The 19,247-nt window shown below is 33.7% G+C and overlaps 1 protein-coding gene and 1 pseudogene across 2 annotated transcripts, besides 8 other annotated features; one reads left to right on the top strand and one right to left on the bottom strand.

Moving 5' to 3' along the window:
• Nucleotides 1-18: 18 nt before the first annotated feature.
• Nucleotides 19-3,434: a mobile genetic element.
• A 455-nt stretch (nucleotides 3,435-3,889) lies between these two features.
• Nucleotides 3,890-4,055: a mobile genetic element.
• Nucleotides 4,056-4,062: 7 nt separating this feature from the next.
• Nucleotides 4,063-4,090: a terminal%2Cinverted (terminal inverted repeat of Mariner transposon ID:TVAGG3_0238900).
• Nucleotides 4,063-5,434: a mobile genetic element.
• On the bottom strand, nucleotides 4,154-5,339 carry TVAGG3_0238910 (annotated as a pseudogene). The gene has a single exon. A coding segment is annotated over exon 1 (1,186 nt).
• Nucleotides 5,407-5,434: a terminal%2Cinverted (terminal inverted repeat of Mariner transposon ID:TVAGG3_0238900).
• Nucleotides 5,435-6,362: a mobile genetic element.
• Nucleotides 6,363-7,057: a terminal%2Cinverted (terminal inverted repeat of Maverick-1C transposon ID:TVAGG3_0238850).
• Nucleotides 6,363-19,247: part of a mobile genetic element that runs on past the window's edge.
• On the top strand, nucleotides 17,677-18,523 carry TVAGG3_0238880 (organellar and viral DNA polymerase type B; the record flags this gene model as incomplete). The annotated part of the gene is made up of 1 exon (XM_051227609.1): nucleotides 17,677-18,523. A coding segment is annotated over one exon (847 nt), but the record flags the coding sequence as incomplete, so codon positions are not given.

Below are 19,247 nucleotides of genomic sequence, written 5' to 3'. Positions count from 1 at the left end.
AAAAAAAATCCAGAAAAATTAAAAATTAACTAGATTTATTTTTTACTCTCGCCTCCATTCAGCAGCTAAATTATAATCATTCAATTTCTAACAGCAGGAATTGCCAGCTGGTCTAACTTGAATAGCGCGAAACAAAGCATTCTAAGAAATCCTAAATAAAGGTTTGACAGTGTATTTTTCGCTTATATTTTGTATCATTCAGCTTTAACACACTAATTTATATGTAATTCGGTGCCGTAATGTTTGACCCTGTTGAAATGCTGAAATCAGTTTCCGTAGGGAATCCACAGAGGAAAGAGTGTTATCGTATGATTCGATATCAAATGTTTAACGCTTCATCATCAATTAACGACCTCATCACATCTTCATTAAATCACATATCCGGTTATTTGTATTGCATTGCATTAGCAACCATTCATAGAACCACAGACCGTTAAGAACCTCTCTGATTCAGCTGGCCATACTTCCATAAGCACCCATTGATAATTGAAGGGTTTCAAAATTGAGGATTTCGAAATTCACGATATATAATTATCATTCTTCCTTAAATTAAAGCCCAAATGCTTCTTTAACGTTAATTGTGTATAAGCTGCTGTGAACGTTGCTTGATGGTGAACCTTTGCTGAACGAACCGTCCATTAGGGAATCCAGTCCATTACTTAAATTGGCAAAACATAAAGCTTGTGATTGTATAATGTGTCAACTAATCAGTGTAAATATTTGGATCGAGTTGAAAAATGCTTTCAGGAGAGTGAAGCAATCCATGAATTCAGCGTGATTTCTTCGTTAACTTGTTCAACGTTGAAACAGTAATTTCACCCATTTGATTTTTGAAATGCTGTTATTCATATTGAATGGTTCATTTCCATTGGAACAAATATTAGTGGTGGGTGCATAATTAATCTTTTACCTGACTGATTAAAGAAGGATTATGAGCTAAAATATCTTCTTACCGGCGTGCTTTACCTGGAATGCATCGCTACTAAATTTAACCTTTAACTTGAATGTTGCCTAGCAAAAGCAGGAAATAAATCTAATAACTTCTAGAATAAAGGAATTTACACATGGAACTTTATTTAATGTCCAAAATTAATTTCAAGCTCCTGCAGCCTTAAAGGTCCTGAGATAATTTGACCTGCTTCGAACTGTTCCAGAACGTTTCCATACATCTTTATGGTCTCGTTTTTGAGAAAACCATCAAACTTTCTTTATTGTTCGTAGTCTGTGAATTAGAAATGATATATGCTTCTTTCTCTTGCGTTATCCTGACTATAAAATAACTCTTCATTTGCTAATAACTGATATGCTTCAATGGTGTAAATTGATTCATCAAAAACGCCAAAGAAACCTGGAGAATAGTATTTGAAATTTGATGAGCCAGTAATAGCATTTGATCCACGAATATATTTTACTTTTTATTAGGTAGTTGTTAAGGAATGTGTTTATAAAGGTCTAGCATATTTTCACCTGGCGGAGATAAATTGAATGTGACCCCATTATGATCCTTGCGCTTCCTGGTTGTGAGGAATTTTAGCATCATATATTCTTCTATTAGTATCACCAATATAACTTGCATTATCGAATTACATCGAAAATATGAACGAATTTGATGGATATGTTCAGCTGGTGTAAATTCGTAAGCTGTTCGTTTTGCATGTTTTATGTGTAGATAAAAATATTTATTTAGTTTAATATCCTAACTCTTCTTCTTAGTTGAGGAATTTGTTTTTTTTTGTTCAATAATTTCATTGTTTTACGTTTTTAACAAAAACTCTTCATATTAATTTGGTTTCCTGTCTTTTACTTGTGTGGGTCTGGATTTTTTGATTCCGTTTTGCTTTTCAAATGAAATTTTACAAATTAAGCTATTAATTTCTTGATTCGTTATCGAAAGTACATCGGTTTTGATTTCGGACGCTTCTGCGCCAAGATGCGACTCTCGAGTCCTCCTTGGTTTAGGTTCTGGTTTTAATTCCGTTTCCTTTTATCGTGGGCTTTGTCCTGACAACCTCGCTGTCTTCCGCTTTTGTTTCAAGTTTAGGTTTTTATATCTATTTTATCAATTTCCGAATTCGTTAATGGAACTCGTCTTTTTCTACCATAAATATTTTTTCATCTTTACTTGTTGATACATAATATAATGGATGCTGAATTCCTCTTGCATCATTTAATAATTAAGTCGATTGTCTCTCAGATTTTGATAGGCTCATATTTAATTCAAAATAAAAATTTTAAATTTTGAATTTTTTATCGGTAATCAAATGAGTCAGGGATTAGATATTGAAGCCCATCAAAAAAGAAATTCGTTAAGCAGATATTAACAGAACTAAAGACACCTTAAAAGCCGAAGAAAAACCAGTAAAACAGTAAAACCAAAAAAGGAAATTAAGTGAAAAAGCAGTTAGCCGCATACTGCAGGAGAGAGAAGAAACCACGAGAAGTGAAAGCAAAAAAGAGAACGTGAGGCTAAAGAAAAAGCTGAAAAGAAAAGGCTTGAAGATGCCTTCATTGAGCCTTCATGAGGTCGAAGACCCTTTTCCATTGAGAAGAAAGAATAAATGATTATATGTTTGTTTGTAATAAATGTTATAGACAAAGTACCTTTAACAGTTGCTTCTCCAGCTTCTTGAACGAAAATGTTAAAATAAATGGAAATAGAATTACATTTAAATTACCAATTGACTGGGTCTTTTAATATAAATGAAAAATATATTGGTTTATCAAATATGTATATAACGCGAGGAATTTAGGAAAGGTGAATTTGAGCTGAAGTTGTTGTTTATAACGATACAACAAGAATTTAACGCAAACTATTCACATATATAAATATTCCAAAGATGATACAACATTATATGAATGCATGAATGATTTTAATGAAATTTTCGAAAAGAAATTTAACAAAAACCTTTAGATTAAATGTGTATCTTGATAAATGAGGTGAAGAAGGAAATTCAGTCGCAGATATAGACTTCATTATGAATTTATTGAACAAATAGATGATTCACATAATGCAACATTTGTTATTATACTCCGTTTAATTGAAGTAGCAGAAAAAGAGACAAAGGATTGAGATTAGGTTTTAAAATTTCTCAGATATAATGAAAGACTTCATGAATGGTATTTAATTATAAACCCGGAAGAAGAACGAACAGCTGTTATCACCAGATAATAACATATAATGTATGGGACAGAAAAAACAAGTGATCTTATAGTCAAATCGCTAAAGGGGTTGAAAATGAATTTTTCGGTCATACTAGAGCATTCACCATTAAAACAATATTAAAATATTATAATTATCAAGGAAATAATAGAGATTTTGGATTGATATGTATTCTACACCACGATCATAAATGCCCCGTTGTATTACCCGAAGACAGAAAGGATGTTTTCTTTCCTTGAAGGCTCAGTTAATGAATTCAACTATTGCAACTTTAAAATAAGAAAATTCACAAGGTTAGAAATGAGGTTAGATATCGGTACGATCCTACCCTAAGCCGCGTAGACGGCGAGATGCGGCTCAAAGAGCCCTCTAAAAATTAATTTTATCATTTATGAAAATTACGTTTCTAACAGAAATTTAAAAAATTTTTGAGAATAATTTATTTTTTAAGTTTATTTTTTTACTCTGGCGTGTTAAAATCTATGATAAAAAAGAATAAATAAAAAAAATTTAACGTTTAATTTGTAAGTTTATTTTAAAAAATTATTTTTTTATTTTGTGAAGTGTCAAAAATTTTAAAGTTTTATTTTTAAGTTTATTTTTTTTAAATTTTTTTTATTTTTGTAAATGTCTGGAAAAATATTTTACGTGTCAAACGGTTTTTTGTAAATTCTAGGTAATTGAGTACTTAAGGGCGTAGACCCTGGTACCCAATTACAGATACTAACTCTGTTAAAACATTTTTAACAAGATTGAATTCGATGTTCAATGAGACCGGATAATTAGTTCGGCGGGTACATATGTATCCCATTTATCTTTAATTGCGGCATTAAGGATTCAATAAGAGATGTTGGTTAGTATGCCAGCGGTTGTAGTCAGCGGAATCCTAAAATGGTTATATAGGTGTCCAAAGGTGTGTTTAGCACAAACACTGAATACTGCGAATAGAATAAACAAGTTACACGACAATATCAATAAAGTTTTATTGATCATATAATAACTATCACCCATGGATTCCAAATCACGCATTACGTGCAGCGATCATCCAGGCCTTGAACAGACACGCTCTTAAAAATCAAATCACTGCGAGAAAATTGCTCAAACTTGCTCTCCTTACAAAACATTTCTTCGAAGCATCACATCTGGACTCGCCAGAATTCGCTGTCTTCAGCTCTCTTTCATAGCCTGTGAACCGAATAAAAAACAGTCAGCAGCGGCATATGCACATATCAGGTGTAAATAAACAGCGAGGTTTGGAACACTTTGGACATTGTTTTCCAACAAAGTAATTATTATTATGATTGTGAACTCTTGAACAATTTATCAAAATGAATGCACAACTCTTTGTTTTTGTATGTTGAGGATTTCTCAAACTCCATCAAGAATTGATAATATGAGTAAAAAACACTTGCGTCATATCTAGATGACTGAGGCATTCCATCGCTATTAGGTTTTGAAGAATATCAATTGCGATGATGCCATTCACGTCCCAAAAACGACAAACATAATCATTGGTGTCAATTTTTTCTTCTTGGAAGTTGCGGATTTTCATCCTTCGGGATCACAGATTTTGGCTTCTGTGCATATTGAACCAAGACTCGTCCCCTGTTACTAAAAAGCGAAACTTCTTGGACATTGCATACGCACGCAATATAGAGAGGAGCTCTTTCGAAGATTGACTCTAGATTTTTTTTGAACTAATTAAGGTGGTGCGGAACCCAACGTGTGTATACGCTAGTTTGTAGTCAAATAATTGTGCAGATAATAAACTGACTGTTGACATGGCTATCTTTGTCAATCTCCTCTATCCTTTCTGAGTGATGCTCTTGGTCTTCATCTAGCGCTTTGAAAATGCTTGATGTTCTTTGATCCGGCGATTTTTGTCAATTTTATGATGCGCGGCCTTTTGTCATGAAAGTGAACATCCTAACATGATACGTTACAGCTGGTGAATAGTAGGAGCATCCATACCGAAGCTTTTACCAATGTCTCGTAGATTTTTTTACAGTCTTTGCATTTTTTTGCAAGGCGAGGATTTTTCTTTATGATTCATTAAAAAAACTGGAAGAAAAAATCCCGCCAAAAATTTCCCGCGGAAAAACCGCCTCTTGTCTTCAAAATTCATTTTATATCCCGGCATGTGGGGCGCCAAAATTACAACATACTCATCAGTATACATATATTTCATATTTTATTATATATTTATAATCAGCATATATCTCCTTTAATAGTCTCATATAGAGCGCTGTGCTAACGCACCTTTGGACCACCCTATACTATCTAAGTACTTAAAAGAGATCTGATTATTTCGCGGTTTGGATATTCCTCTTGTAAACGAGTTTTAACTTTTTAATCAAAGTCAATTTTCGTTTTTGAGGATGGTCTGCGTAAGCACTTCAACAATTCGGAAAGACATTGCATGTATTCCCTTTTTGTGGCAAAATGACGTTAAGCAAAATTTATGACGCAAGGAGAAAAGCCTGATTCTTCTACAAGCAGCTAAATTGCCGGACTTGATCGGAATAAATATTCTTGAATCTGTTGGTGGAATTAAAGATTTCAATTTAGTGAGCATATCCTTAATTGTTATCGATATTTTCACTAACAGACCCATGCAAATGCAATAGGGATAAGTCTATTATTTGGTGCAGAGGTGTACCAATAATTGAGTAAAAAGTTTCCTTTTTTAATACAAAATAAAAACGTCTCCATCAATTTGAATTATTCCGCAAAAAAGCTTGTGTTTGCATGTAAAAAATGAGTTATGGAGGAATTACAATAAATGAATAAATTGAAAGTCTTTTGAATTTTCAGGTAATCATCACCCTTTCTTAAAGTATGCAATTCAATTTCATTGTTAACTTCTTAACTAAAATCATTTCGCATGAATCCTTGTTCGATTTTTGTTTATGATTGAAAAAAAAAATTGTTGAGAAATTAATGTAAGATTGATTCTATCCCCTTTTTGTGGTTCCTTTAAAGTTTATTTACTATATTTATGGAACATTGTATAGTTGCATTGGGAATATTCAATTCTTTGCAAAAATTTTCTTTGCATTGAGGAACATTATCAGAATTTGCTAATTCATAGACTTTTTTTCCTGCTTGCAACTAAGAATTTTTGGTATATTGTTACTCGGCTTGGCATTGCTTTGCTCTATTGCTCGTGTTAATTACTGGAATGAAGGAAAAGTTGACCATTAGTTAGTTACAAGTCTTGGGTATGGTGGCACTGCGTTCCAACTTTACCAATACTTGTGAATTTGCCACTTTAACAAAACCGTTAACGTGTATTTTTACAACACAAACGACAACACTAACTTAACCTTAAATATTTACAAAGCCGCCAACCAACTTCACTTCACTAACGAACTCACTAATGTAAAAAATAAACGTTCTCCACTATCGTTCTCACTAACGACTTCACTAATGCTTCTCAAAATTTTTCCTTCCAATATCTTCATCATCGTGTAACCCTATTGTAGTCATACTTGAAGCCATAAAACTTTCTCTAAACTTCTTAACGTACAATTTACATAACTTACCTCGTCTCGTATGGTTTAATGATATAACTATTTCGATCTTTATACACAAGTCAATGAAAAGTCAACTGGTCTCGGATGATTTGAAAGAACATTGTTATGCTCAGGAAGGAAGAATTAAATGTTTAAATGTATGTTGTTTACTGTGAATTTCGAATGAGTTGCTTTTTTCTTCATTTACAATCCCAAATAAAAAAATTTTCAGTAAAACTTAAAAAATTAAATGATATCACCACCCTCACACGTATGAAAACATAGCCACAAAAATAAAATTTAGGTAGAAGGTTAGATCTCAAACCCGAATATCTAACCTCTTTTCTAACCTGTTGAATTCATGCTTTACTAAAACTCTCTTCCTTGGTTTTCTTTTTAGTGCTTTCTTCACGTCTGGTCTCCAACTTGACTGTCTTTCTTCTTCGTCCGTAATATACCAGTTACTTCCACCAGTAATGGTCAAATGGTCTTTCGTTAAGGATTTCCGATACATTCCATTAGGGCACCATACGGAAGAAACACTGGTGGAGAAGAAACATTTTCTTTAGTTCCATCAATCTATTAAATGCATTGTTTCACCTTTCATCTGGTCATTAAGTCTTTTGCGTGTTTTGCAAACTCATTCCTTTCCTAAAGCATTTTCTGACTCAGTCCAACCAAATTTGGATGCTTTATTTATGAGCCCTATTTTATTTAATCTTAACCTTTCTTTGAACCAGGCCTCCAATCTGTCCCTTTATTTGCATCTAATGTCTTCGAAACCCCTTCCTCCACTCATTTTATTTACTGCTCATAAGCCCCAAGTGCTTTTGGCGTCCAAATTGCTAATGCTTTTGTTCCCATTGCGCCTAAAGCTGTCCAAGCTACCATTTACACCATATTTAAAATCATCTCTTTCAATATTATTCTTTCATAAAAGTCTCGTTACTGGAGAAAGTCAATGAAACATTAAACATCTCATTCCATAAACTTCTTACTTATCTCATCCTATACGCTTCAAAAATGTCTGAACAATTGCTAACATCTTCACAAAACAGTTATTTCATCATGAATGACCTTCCAAGAACAAGCTCATTTAATATGCCTATTAAATCATCTCAATAATGAGCCATCCTTTTCCATCTTTAGTAGCACAACATCTCTTCATTGAAGAAGTTGACAAGTCTTATGTTTAAACTACTTTACAAAGTTTGTTATACTATAATGGCTTCGGACGGCGAATACATGTAGTTTGAAAGACATAAATATGTCAGCGCAAATATCACTTATACTGGATTTATAACAATGTTCTCACGAGACCAAATACCACCAATTGACAATCTTGTAAGCAATCCTGCTGAACACTTCTACTGTAAACGTCGATGTAACATTCCACGAAGGTCATCTATTGACATCTTTGAGTCACTGAATTTAAATATTTTCTTAAAGCAATCGTCATTATCTAACCATGCAATAGCTTTGAAGTTTTCATTAGAATATACATCTGCTTCATTAAATGTAAAACCTGACTTCTTTGCAGAGACGACTTTAAAATCTATTGCATTTGTTCAAAATTATATACTATGGTAACTTCTGAAGGTAATGGATGTCCTTCCGCAGTCAGTTGTTCTCTCACTACCGTTTGAAGCTTTGTGTTAAAAACTTTCATGTCATCTCCTGTGTCTAGGTTCACATACACAGCAACAGGAAAACTATCTTGCTTCTTTGTTTCATCATTATACCTCAAAACATTAAAGTTCTTCAATAATATTGTTCTTCCTGCTGGAATACTTCTAACTTGTCTTATTTCAATAGCTTCTCACCTCCTACATACTCTACCAGTGTCTTGGATATTCATAAGTATACTGACTTTCTTGAATTTTGGTAGGTTTCATCTAAACGTTTCATAGTATATTCTTTATACTCTTGTCAGTTAGACTCGGTGCTATGTTCTGAATATTTCTGACTTGCATTTTAATGAAGATAAAATGAAGCATTTAATACATGACGTAGATGAAGACATGAATGAAAGCAGTGAAAAGCTCAACAGTTCTCTCATTCTTCCTTTCAGTAAGGACTATAGAGTTCTGTTCAAATGGTGTGTATTTCTATTGTGGAAAGATGGGTTCAGGTAAGACATTCAACCTCATTCGTCCATATACTCATAACAGAGCGTTTAGGAAACGACTCTTACTATGACCAAATCATATATATCAGCAACTTCAGACTCTATGGATTCAACAGCGAAACATTTATGTCAAAAGTTCAAGCCTCTGTCGTTAAAGTTCCAGATAGCGAACTCATTGAATTTCTTCAACGTTACATTCGACGAAGAGAAAATATTATGCATGTAGAGTTCATACAGTCAGGAATGCAAAAGACTTCAGAAGAGATGGAAAGAATTATTGACAAACACCACTTACGTCAATACTCAGGAGTTTACGATATGAAACGACTGACAAACTACATTCTATCAAAACTTTCAAAATACCCCTTCAAAAAGTATCCTTCAAACACTCTGCTCGTTTGTGACGACTTCGCCGGAAAAGGTTTAGTGTCAAAAGCAGACTCACCATTAGCTAACATCATAAACAGTCAGACATTACCACTTAAACTGTAGCAATACTTATGCAAACATGGCGTTTCCTTGCTTTAAACATAAAACGTCTCATAACTGACTTCGTTATCTTTCAAGGTTTCTCACGCATATGACATTTACTCATTTGGAAACAGTCAGGTATAACATTACCTTTTGAAGAAATTTGGGAAGCATATAAGTCTCTCATCTCTCTCGTTCATACCTTGAGATTCATATCATGACTAATACCATTAAGTCAAAAAACATTCCATGGAACGACCAACATTGTTTTTAAAGTTTAACCTTCAATTGACTGATGGTAAACAAATTCCATGCATCTCTGTCGCCATTTCTGTTAATATTTTGCTGTCATTCATATCATCCACTTCCCCATCCGTTAGCTTTGAGGATATGTGTTAGAATAGCTGTTCTTAAATGAAGGCTTCACCTTTGAGAGCATAAACTCTATAACTTTCTGCATACTTTATGTTTGAACCTCCTGAGCCATCATTGACATAAATTTTTATAGGCTTCCACCCTTTGTTCATATTTCTGCTTCTTCCCTTAGCTCTTTTGTTCAGTAGTTCTACATCTTTATACACAGCTCCTGTCTCAGTGAATTCAACAATATTTTCATTCGTTAGCTTTACATTCAAACCCTTGTCGAGTATATTGTTCATTTCATACATATAAAAAGGTTTTTATTCTATATAGAATGAGAAGCAAATCCAACTAGCTGGTGCCAGTTAATGTTCCAATTGAACCAACATCAAATGTTGACTCACGAACGACAAACAATATTGTCATAAAGAACTATAGTTCAGAGTGTTTGAAAGAAAAAGAACCAGAACTTAAGTCGGGAGGCTCAAAGAGCCATTTGGCGCATGCGCCGTGAATTTAACTCAGCTTCAAACGCTACGCTACATCAGATGTTAAGTTAGAGTATCCACCACTGGACCAAATTCTTTCAAGAGAAGCCAACGACAACCTTACACAAATGTTCAAACAAATCCTTCAGATAACGTAGACCATTACCTTCTTCAGTTATACCAAACAATTTTACTCAAAGACGATAAGAAGCTTTTGACAAATCTTATAAGCAAGAACCAAATAATTCTAACAAAGGAGGACCTTGAAAATTTTATCTCACGAATAACAGGAGAAACAAGTGTTCATTGACTATCTCGACCCTGAAATCGAATGCTGTGGTCAAACTCCACATATTCATGAAAATAGGTAACATCCGCATACTTGAAACACCAGGAACTACAGGAGTTGAGTTTAAGTATAAATATTCGAACGAGTATACAAAACTATCTACTTACTATAAGCTTTGCTTGAAATATGTTTTAGTAAATTAAAGCAGTCAGGAGGGCTCTTTGAGCCCATCTTGGCGCTTCGCGCCGTCAGTCAAAAAAATTCAAGTTAGCAATTTGTAAATATCTGTCCAAAACTTTCTTCAACAGTATCGAACTCATCTTCATAATGCAAACCTAATCTTATTGACTTGGTGCAGTTTTCACTAACACAATATGCGCTTTGCGCTCGGCGCCTTTGACGCTTTTTCTGTTCTCTTGACTGGCAAACTAACTCATTGTTTCATCAAACAGCAACAACCAAAGTTCATACCTAATACATAACATTCATACTTTATATTTTTAGCTCGAGTTTCTCTTGTAAGCTGTTGCATTTAATATTTTCTAAAAAGTCAACTTCAACAGTCATTCGCACTGGTGCCTTCAGTTTCTACAGGCTGCTCCTTGAAAGTCAAACAAGTCTGAATTGCATGTCTTTCAAATTATGAGGACTATGCGAACCCATTTACCTAAATGAGTCATGCTTATACTGAAGGAACGTTTGGAATGAACATTGAATTGACTGCATAACAGAAGGATTTATATCTACTGAACCTTTACTATTAATCCTGAAATACTGTGACATTATCAGTATTTTTTGACTCAAGCGTACAAACAATTACCAAACTACGTAATGGAACAGATTTCATCTCAATCGTTTTGTCAACACTTTTCAAAAGAAATGTCATTAGGTATGCTCCCAGAAGAAGTTGTACTTATGACTCATCTTTGGTATCTTGAACTCTTTCTTGCTACTGAACTTCAATGTTCCCTCAGAAGAGAGTTCGACATCTATGTTGTCAATAGTTTCTTTCATTTATGAGAGTATCTTATGATCCCTACAATTAGTTATCTATTCTGTGTACTCGCTCTGTTAGGAATGTTACAACACTGTCTTTGTATCTATATTTCAAACTCCATGAAATCTGTTTCATCTGTTGACCAAAGTTGCAATAGTATTGAAGTCAAACAATCTGAAGCAATGCGCTTCATTCTGAAGACCTAAGTTTGTGGTAGCTTTACTGTCCCGTATTCGTTTGGGTCTGTACTTTTGCAAATAGACAACATTTTATTCTCATTAAAATATGACTATATTGCTGTGCATATGGCGTATGAAACAATTGAAGCAAGAAGAGTCATATGAATTAGTAAACGAAACTCAACTTTAACATTGAAGGCAATGATTTAACATTGACGATGGAAAAACTAAAAAGTCATTGATTTCGATACGTTTTAACACTTATGACCATTCATTACAACAAGCAAGGTTCCATCATAAATGATGGACGGTGCAATATATAAATTCTACAGTAGATGCCTCATTTAGTGAAAGTATAAATGTTCTCATTGAATTGTTAAAGAGCTTTTCGATTTGACGACAACTAAATGCTTAAAGAATTTAGTCATGAATGAGAAACAAATTCTCGGCGTTGTGGTAGCAGTAATGATGATACACCTTATGACATTGAATATTTAAACGAACATGTAAGATGAACTGAAGGAGAGAAGCGTGACACGGACCTCAAGGACCACAAGGAATACAAGGAATACAAGGATACAAGGAATACAAGGACTCAAGGCGAAACGGTTTGGATGGAAAGGATGGAAAGATGGAAAAACTGCTAAATCATGGCATATGGGACCTTATAAAATACTGGTTTAACAGCTGCTTCATATGGAGTTTCTTCAATACCAAATGCGAAAGATATGGGCGGTACTTGGTGAAGAAGTTTTAAATGACGTTTAAAAATGCTTTGAACTTCATTTCAAATGGTTCGGATACTATTAAAACTTTAATCTGGTTGGATGCAAGAAAAACAAGGGAGTCAAATAGATACTGTAAGACGTATAGCAAACAAATGCACGTACGGGATTGGATACTTTACGACAAGCACAAATACACTAAAGGAAGCAAATGATATTCTTGGCTCAGTATCAGACATGCATGAAATTGTGCTTACAAGGTATTGAAAATCTTTAAAGAAATCACAGTCAGTCTATTGTGACTACAAGAAAAGTATAGATTTTTTACATAGTGTATGGCGTACATGATGGAAGCATAAGAACTTACTTTTAATGCTAACAATAACTTACCAGGACTATTTAAAGCATTTTATAAGTCCTTTGTAAACTGTGCTCTAACATTTAGGTCTTTAGAGCCAAGAGCATTGAAGTCAAGAGATGGCAAAAACTCCAACAGAACCACAGAAGGGAACTGAAACAACAGAACTCCAGAAAGAACCACCAAAAACCAGACAGCTAATGAATATTGTCGAAGATATTTTTCCAAAGTACTCTGTTCTCATTGCATACATTCAAGAAATACTAAGAAAGCAGACTTGACTTTTAGGAGATGATGAAAGTTCTGTATATCTTTCGTTCCAGTTTCAAATAGCAGAACTTTTGAGACAGATATGCTTAATGTATTGGACAACATCTCTGATTTTCACAAGATATGATGACGACATGACGCCCCAACACGGTGAAGAAGAAGTTTTACAAACATCCATTAAGACAGGAAAGGTTTTAACTTCAAAGTCTCATTATTGACAACCAAAGATGCGAAGTGACGTTCTTCAAGAGCTGAAGAAAAATACTCTTCGGGGGTGGTGGTAGGCATGAACTTAATAAAATGTAGATAGAAGAAATTAGCCGAAAAAGCAGATAAAGAACATAAACAAATATCTCCGATATAAATGAACTTCAGCTACATTAAATAGTAAAGCGGACAAAAATGAACTTGACCGCAATGAACAAAGTTTTTGAAATCTCATAAACAAACACAACATCTCGATATAAAATGAACTTCAAGCTACATTAAATAGTTAAAGCGGACAAGAACCATGTTCATTATATAACTTCAGTCAACGAACAGATTATCATGACGGACAACTCCATGGATATTTAACAGCGAAGTGATGTGAAGCGAAGCACTAAAAATTGTTATATAAAGTAGATTATAAATACATTCGTGCTAAAAGGTTATGACATAATGCTGTACTGTACAGTTATGATGATAGCTAAAAAGCACCAAGAAGCTATTGGTACTCTATATACCGGTATAAGTTTATGCCTCTACTTTCAATGTTAACGACTGTATTAGATGAACCAGATTATTTAAGAGTTTAGCGCAACAAATAACGTTTGAAGATAGGCTATTAAAAGTATAAAGTCGACAAAGTTCGAACTCGAAGTCAACGAACAAAGTTTGTGAAAATCTAAACAACAACATCATCCGATGAAAATTGAACTTCAAGCTACATTAGACAGTAAAGCTGACAAGAACCATACACCATAAAGCCTTCACTACTGTTAGAGCAGACGACATTTAATATTGAACTTTGAACTTTGGTTTCAAGTTGCCACCATTAGAAAATCCAAGTACAAGCGTAAAAAGATACTCTAACAGTTTAGATAAGAGTGCAGGAACATTGAAAGTCATGCCAGAACTCTTGAAGCATATGACACCCTGCAAGTTCTTAGATAAGAAAGCAGACAAAACTTATTGTAAGATGAAGAACTATCAACAGAAATTTCGAAACAGATACAATGACATTTACAACAGAAATTTATAAATGGTGAACCAGCAACTCATCTTGAATTTGTTAGAGGTCTTCAACCAGATCTTTTGACAGTTTTCTTGGGATATGTCTATTGACTAACCATTCCATTATAGCTCGTGGCAAACTGCACAGTTTCATCCGGGAGATACTTCCAAATGTATTATCTCTTTTTTTCAGAACAAGTCTTGTATTTTTTCAGAACAAGTCTTGTATTTTTTCAGAACAAAGTCTGTTGATTTTTTCAGAACAAGTCTTGCACTTTTTCAGGAAATCCTATCGTCTAACTTTACAAATGTCACTTTTTCGACATGATTGCATTTTGGTCGCGGGAACAACTTTCTCCCATTTTGTCACTTTTTTCTATCGTCGTGTTTTGTCACTTTTCCTCAGGGTGTGTGTCAGAAAATATCCAAAATCTTTATAGCCTCGTATCTCCTTCAATTCTTGACGGCTTGACATGTATGACACACCATTCAATTCAGAATTATGTGCTGAATCTTATGACCTTCATTTGTTCGTGACTTCTTTTCACATATGTAACCCTGAATTTTTAACATTTCTTTAACACAGAAAAATAAAGTTAGTTTTATTTTTATTTATTTTTTTATTTTGTATGTAAGGACAGATATGTCAACAACAGAGAACACAACAACTGCTATCGTTCATGAAGCCATAAATGAAGAATACGAGTGGGTTCAGTTTAACAAACAACTCCGTCTCATTCGTTCGGTCAAAGACGATATGTACCAAATGCAAAGTATTTTGACAGCATGTTTTGCTCCAGACACTAAACACGCAGACGACTGGTTCAAAAACCAAAGCACACAAGAACTTTTGAGTGAAATTTCTCTAGACGACTTTTTTCGTCATGCATAAAACACATGAAAATCGTAAAAATTTGCCAATAAATTTAAGAGGTTATTATGTTCATAGACTTTTTAGTAAATGCAGTTGCAATGTGGGCTTCTCCTCGTTATGCATGGCATGTTTACAGACTTCTTGACGAAATTCATAGACAAGAACGTGGAGAGATGGAAAAGAACTTCAGCAAAAGATGAAGTCATTGAATCCAAAGACAAAAGCATACAGAAAAGAATACCACGTTCAGTACCAAAAGGAAAGGAAAAGAGTTATAAGTATATGATATATACTGAAGAGTTGGAGAAAGAAGAAGATAGAGATATGGTTATGTTGCATTTAGTCAGAAGAAACAACAAAAGCTTTTATGACCTTGCTAAGATTTACAAATCTGACAGAAACTGGTTCTATCGTGAAAACTTACCGATTTCAATGACACGAATGAGCAAATAAAGGAAATTGTCAAAATACTCTTCCTCAAACACACTATGACATCAAAGGTTGCACAATACTTACATTCAAAGAAGACTTAACATTACTGAAGGAAAAAATAACAGAATATTTCGATAACTTCAAAGAGGAAGAATAAAAAAATCTAAGCTAATTTTATTTTTTTTATAAAATTTTATCTCATATGAAAGAACATGAATTTAGAATATTCGGAACTCATGACAGAAGAAGAGAACGAACAACATGTAAAAGATTATGCAAAATTCTGAAGACATACAAAGCATTTAAACAATATCTAAATGCTTCTAAAGATTATGCAAAATTTCTGAAGGTATATAAAGCTTATGAAAAAGCGTATGAAAAGTTTATACATTGGGGAATTGTTTGTAAAATATCGATATGAAGACTAACCAAAAATATATTTTTGCTTAAATGACGTCAGGGTCAATTTCTTCAACCATTTCACTTCCTTCGTCAATGTCAATAGAAGCTTCTTCAACCTTTGGTAAGAACTTTTGTATAAACATCTTTGTTCGTTATTGTTTTCAGAGATGAAGAATAATATTTCACATTTGTTTTCACCCTTCTTATATTCTTTCTGTTCGGAAAGATTCATAGCAATACTGAAGAAGTCAATGTTGGAGTTCTTTATAATAGTATAATGAGTATCTTTGACATTCACGAAGAAACTCTTTTGTTTCAAAACTACTGCTAACTCTTGTGAAGTATAACGTTTGCGGTCAATGACAATAGCTAATGGTCTGACATACTGACCAAACTTAGATTCTTTCACAAACTTCTTTGTTAAAGATAACATTGACGTTTGAAGCATTATTGAACTCATTCTTGATGACAGTAGCGAGAGCATTGTATGAAAAGAACTTGCAATCTTGCATGTGTTTCATTAAAATAAAAATATTAAATTTTTTTGAAAAATAACTTAAAAAATCTAATCTAATTTTTTCAAAAATATTTTTTTTATTTCCTACTAAAGATGTATCGGAAGTTGTCTAAGTTAGAACACTCGGAAATAAACAACTTCTTACAGAAGCTAATATAGATGTTGCAAAGCATTACACAACAAACAAAAGGCACTCGCTGACATCCTCAATGACTATAATGGTGAAATAACTTATGATAGAATTCATGAGTTCATAAAGCCGCAACGCGGCGAGGACGAAGTCCATGCAAGAGCATTTCCTTTAATGACGTTGCTATTGACTTATATCATAGACGTTTACCTCATGAAGTAAGAAGAGAAATGTTTGACATAACAAATGCAAACGTTGGTCATACTCGTAAGCTCTTTCACATGACGTTCGTCAAGAGATGTTTGACATAACAAATGCAAACGTTGGTGAAACAAGAAGAGCTGTACACATAAGTAAGAAGAGAAATGTTTGACATAACAAATGCAAACGTTGGTGAAACACGAAAGAGAGATGACACACTGAAACAACAGAGAAGAGAGATGTTTAAAAGTGCTATAGAACAAGTTCGCAAAGCTAATAATGTCATTCGTTCCATTGACGACAAACCAAAAGAAGGTGAGAGATGGTTAAAGAAAGATGAAGAAAATAGGAAGAGGAATGTGAAGTCAGGCAATAGACTCATTGACTTTAACATCGAAGCTTTAGATGAACCAAACAGAGACTACTTACACAAACATTTCGGTAAGGTTTTCATGAGACTCTTAGAGAAAATTAAAATAAACTCCCAACAGAGATGGATGGTATGTTATAAACTTGGTGGAAAGTATGAATGTTCTACGTTAAACCTCAATAATATTGGAACATTAACATCAGCTCTTGAAGGAGAACTTTATATCAGAGATAGAAGCAAATGCTGCAGGATTGTTGAAATGCACTATGACTTCTTTTGAAAACATAAAGAATCTTACCGAAATAAAGATGTATGATTTAACAGAATATGAAGGCTTAACGATGTCAGATGTAAGAAAGGCAAACCAAAAAGAGACCATATATAGAGAAAGCACACTGACAAATGACCAGAAAGCCATTTGGAAGCTCTTAAGCAAACAGGAAACCAGCACTTATAGAAAGCTTTTGGAAAGATAATGGTGAAAAGAAGTTTTATAAGAAGGAAGCGGGCAGTTCTGGAAGTATCTTTGCACATTACCTATAAATCTTGAACGCTACCAAATCTTCATGAACTGAACAAAAGAACTGCAACACTTATGACAGAGGACAATTGTTTCGTTTATGCTTGCATTCAGGCTGGAGTAAATGAAGAAACTATTGACCACATGAGAGAAGTCATTCGTGTTAGAGACTTTCCTCAAAGTAAAGTACAAGAAATTTCTGACGCAACTGGTATAGCATTCAATGTTACCATTGGTTATTTCAATGACTCAAGACATAATGAAATAAAGAGATATATACCAAAAGAATGCGAAACTGTTAGAACTATTGACTTACTTCTTGTTGAAGACCACTACATGCTAAATGAAAGACTTCCAATGACAACATATTTCATTCGAAACTATATAGAAATCTTGAAGGAGTGTGGTGGAATGAACATTGAAAAACAGATGAAAATATATACAAAGAGAGAAGATAAATATGTAGTTCGCATGGATAGAACTACACCGCTATGGGATGTTATGAAAACATTGTGGGAGTGCAAATATTTTGAACCTATTTCTTATGGAGAACTTTTCACATATACGACTGACTTATATAAACAGAACCTTGCACCATTTAAAGATTTGACATATGCTCCAAAGTATTGTGTACAACTGAAGAAGAAAGCAGAGTCAAAAGAAGTAAATAAAGCTAAATGTAAGTTCATACCTGAGCACGTTTTCTTTGCTGACTTTGAGTGTAGTACGGATGGCTTTCATAAAGCTTTTAACATCTGTTATGACAGTGAAGATGGTTCAGTTAGTGAAAGTATTTGGGGTCAAAACTGTGCAACAGAATTTTTGGAAAGACTTCCTGACAAGAGTTTAATATATTTCCATAACCTCAGTTATGACATAAACTTCATCTTAAGACACATGACAGAAGTGAAAGGAACTCCCATCATTAAAGGTTCACGAACAATGCAAATAACTGGTTTATATAAAGGAAGGGCAATTATTATAAAAGACTCTTACAGTGTTATAAATAAGAAGCTTAAACTATTTCCTGCTATGTTTAACTTACAAACAGGACCGAAAGAAGTATTTCCATATAACTACTACAGCAGTGTTTTGTTAGCAAATGACAACAGAACTGGTGTCATTTCTGAAGCATGTAAGTTTATCCATGATGCAGATACATTTATGAAGAACATAGATTCCATCAAAAGGTTGCAGAATAGATGAAAACCACTTCGACTTAGAAAAATATAGCACGTTTTACTGCAAACAAGATGTAAGAATTTTAAGAGAAGGTTTTGTAAAGTTCCGCAATGACTTATTGAAAGAGTTTGATTTAAACGTTTATGACTACGTTAGTATTTGTTCTATTGCTAACAAATTGTTTGAGAACAGAGTATACTTCCCGAATGGAAATCTTTATGACCTCTCAAATAAACCAAGAGAATTTATTTCGAGATGCATTCAAGGTGGAAGATGTATGTTGTCAGATAACATGAAACAAAAGAGCAAAAAGAAACTCATTGCTGACTTCGACACTGTTTCATTATATCCTTCAGCTATAGCAGACTTTATACTTTAGAAGGTATTCCAAAAATTGAAGGAAGAAATGTTAAGCACAGAGTATCTCATGAGACATTTATTCGATGACGACCAAAAGGAACCCA

Source organism: Trichomonas vaginalis, chromosome IV (genome assembly GCF_026262505.1).
Source record: "Trichomonas vaginalis G3 chromosome IV, whole genome shotgun sequence".
NCBI classification, from domain to species: Eukaryota; Parabasalia; order Trichomonadida; family Trichomonadidae; genus Trichomonas; species Trichomonas vaginalis.
This window is presented reverse-complemented; position numbering and strand designations above follow the sequence as displayed.